Source organism: Pteropus alecto, unplaced genomic scaffold, assembly GCF_000325575.1.
Source record: "Pteropus alecto unplaced genomic scaffold, ASM32557v1 scaffold23, whole genome shotgun sequence".
NCBI classification, from domain to species: Eukaryota; Metazoa; Chordata; class Mammalia; order Chiroptera; family Pteropodidae; genus Pteropus; species Pteropus alecto.
Window position 1 is genome coordinate 6,774,153 of NW_006435837.1, and position 3,348 is coordinate 6,777,500.

Genomic DNA, 3,348 nt, shown 5'->3' on the forward strand with positions numbered 1-3,348 from the left:
GGTAGGAGGATGGGATGCTGGATACTTCAGGTTTCGATCTTGAATACTCTCCATTTCACCGTTATTTTGCTTTTTTTAAAAAAAAAATAATCTTCATCTTTTTTTGTTTGTTTTTATCTATAAAATTCATCCATGTCCCATCCCAATGCTGAGAAACTGTCAAAGGCCCCTTTTCTGTGTTCCTCCCCGGTGCTGCCTCCTAATGTTAATATATTGTTTTGGAAAATACAACTGGATATAGGAATGGATTCATTCGTAGAAGAGTATCCAATTGTCCTTTTCCATTATTTCATATAAAGTTATTGTAGAAATACTCTGACAGGAGAGAAGTCCTTTGCCTTTGCAACACAATACTCACCAATGAACAAATGCCAGCCATTTGCGTGTTTCCATACTTGCAACCAATTTTCCAATGAAGCTCTCCCCAAACCTAATCCAGGTTGCAAGATATGAAAGGCGCATAATTGTCAAAACTCATCTCTTTCACTGGACCTGCTCGTCTACTTTGATTTCATTGCTCTTTAAAGTGTACATTCTTAGGATAAGCCCTGTAAAATCCTTTCAGGAACAATAATATAAGGAGTAAATAATTACACGCCATTTTATTTTGCCTAAGTGTTCCTTTTGCCTAAGTGTTTTGCTTTTGGGAATAGGATGTCCCGGGGCCGTATCAATGATGCTTTCCGCCTGGATGACAACAGCCTGGAGTTTCTGGGTATTGAGCCAACACTGGGAACCCCTTACCAGCCACCTGTCACCATATGGCTGATTGTTTTTGGTGTCGTGATGGGGCTGGTGGTGGTTGGTATTGTCCTGCTCATCTTTGCCGGGATCAGAGACCGAAGGAAGTAAGTGACCTTTTCTAGACCCATCGATCCTAAAACAGAAAGGTTTAGGGAAAGCTAACTGGAAAATTTGCAGTTAAGTGGTACGTTGTACAGGGCAATTACTTTTTCGGACAATTTCGTTCCCAAATATTCTGATGTATCCCCTAGAAATTCACCAGATTTCATCAGCACTTCACCTTCCTAGCGAGCCCTACCTCACTGTAAATGTCCAGCCTGGAATTTACTAGCATGCCCAGGGACACTCCATCCTGGCCATAGCATCATGTCCCCACTGCCAAGAGGCACTGCAAACTCGGCAGTGGGTGGGCTCAGGGATTGATTACGGGTTTGAACTGTGAAACATTTAAGAATGAGCTCAGAGATTTGCTCCAAACTGCTACTCTTTAATCATCTTTACTCCTCCATTAGTTCATGGGTCAGGCACCCTCTAATCTGTTCTTGAATTGAAGATCCAAGTTCATTGAGGATTTAGATCACTGGAGATCTGGTTTATAGTCTTGCTCTACCACTAGATTTTTTTTTCCTGATCTTGAGAAATCATCTATTTTTGTTGGCTTATGTAATTAGGGTTAATAATGTGTTAGAACACCTAAAAACTCTGCACACTTCAGGTTGTTTAAACATGTTCTCGATTTTGCTCAATTTTCTTCACTATAGAGATTTTTTAGTTCCCCAAAGTGTCTTCATTTAAAAAAATTAGGTATCGAATAGAATACATCCATATGGTTAAAAATTTAAAAACACAGAAGGATATATAGTGTCTTCCTGTCACTCTTTGCCTCCAAGTTCCCTTCCCAAAGCCAACTAAAATGATTGGTTTCTGGAAGGCCTGTTGAATTAGAATCTTCATTTTAGTAAGACCCCCCACCCCCCGCCCCCGGCCATGTGTATATTTCAGTTTGAGAAGCACTCTTCTACAGACTAAAATTTTGCACATGAGATACTATTCCAAAGTTAATTCATTAAACAAATTTTGGGACACCTCCGTCATTTCACGCACTGTTAGCAAAAGGTACACAGAAAAACAAGACCGACTACCATGCTCAGCGCTTTCGTACATTAATGTTCTCAACAAGCCTATGATATAAATATGTAATTACCTTCATGCATATGTAAACCTGAGATTCAGAGAGGCCAAGTAACTTTCTCAAGTTTACACAGCTAATGAGTAACAGATTGGGATATACACCTAGTGTCCTAGGCTGTTTGTTGTACTACAAAGCTGTCCTACCCTGATCTTTATACTTTGGAAGTTGATTTTAGTAGGGACGCTCTTTGAAATGAGGCTATTGGCTAAATGACCAGTGAGTTTTTAAAAATAATAGTAATGGTTCATATTCATTGAGGATTATATGCCAGGTACTGTGAGTGCTCTGCAAGTATTATTTCATTGACTCTGCATAATTGCCATCATTTTCTGAATAGGCCAACTGAGGCACAGAAGTCCCCTCTCCCTGAGTCCAGAGCTCAGATTCTAACCAGTTTCTTATGCTCTGCCAACCCTTGTGACAATCACAAGGCTGAGGAAGTGAACCCAGTGCACTGCAGGTGTTTATAGTCCATTAAGAACGGATTGATATGCAAATGATACACCGGTGATTAGATGCTGAGATGTAAAAGATGCCCGGACCCAGTGGAGTCCAAGGGAGGAAGTGTCATTCTAGCCTCACTTTATTAAGGTGATTTCACTTTATTTAACAGGAAAAATCAAGAAAGAAGCGAAGAAAATCCTTATTCTTCCGTCGATTTGAGTAAAGGAGAAAATAATCCAGGATTCCAAAATAATGATGATGTTCAGACTTCGTTTTAGAAAAATCTATTTTATTTCCCCGTGAGGTGGTTTTATTGTATGTAAGTGTTAATTTCACATTACAGAAAATACGAGGTTATAAAAATATCATTAAATATTAGAACCATGGCTCTGTTCAGGAAAATTGTCCAAGAAGACATGCTGAGGAGAGGGCCTCTTCACTTACATTACTTTTAGGGTTTATTTCTGCCTCAACACTTGACTTCTGTTTCCTAAAAGAGATATTTATCTTTGAGAATAATAGGGAAAGTACGTCTTTGGCTTCCCCGGCTCTTCAGGGGCTATGGAAATGGAAATGTCTGCTGTGTTACTGGAGTTGGAAAAAAAAAAGGATATAAGGCAGAAGTAAGTATAAGAGCCTTGTATGGAATCTGCGCGGATGGCTTTTAAGGACAGCGCACATGAACTGATAGAGCTGTGGGGGTCGAAAATGACACACACTGTTCACTTTATTTTAATTCGAGTATAAAGGATGAGATGTCCTCTTCACAGTAGTGTAATCTAAGCACTATAGTCATTTGCCCAGTGATGATTGGACTGGACCTGTGCCTTCCTCAGGGTGACAAGTCTAAAGAAGAGAGAAGAATCTGGAGAATGTCGGAAGAGTTGCCTTCTCACTTCCAAGCTCCATCGTCATCTCCCAGACAAGATTAAAGTAGCCCCGGGGCCTCCATGACCCGGGAGGGCCAC

The 3,348-nt window shown here is 40.3% G+C and overlaps 1 protein-coding gene across 1 annotated transcript in view; it reads left to right on the plus strand.

Moving 5' to 3' along the window:
- The window catches only part of ACE2 (angiotensin I converting enzyme 2), a 40,159-nt gene extending 37,382 nt beyond the window's left edge, over positions 1-2,777 (plus strand). Inside the window, exons 18-19 of the mRNA XM_006911647.1 lie at positions 654-848; positions 2,550-2,777. Of these exons, the coding sequence (XP_006911709.1) occupies positions 654-848; positions 2,550-2,658 (304 nt within the window). The 3' untranslated portion in view covers positions 2,659-2,777. The remainder of the gene's footprint in view (positions 1-653; positions 849-2,549) is intronic.
- Positions 2,778-3,348: the final 571 nt, after the last annotated feature.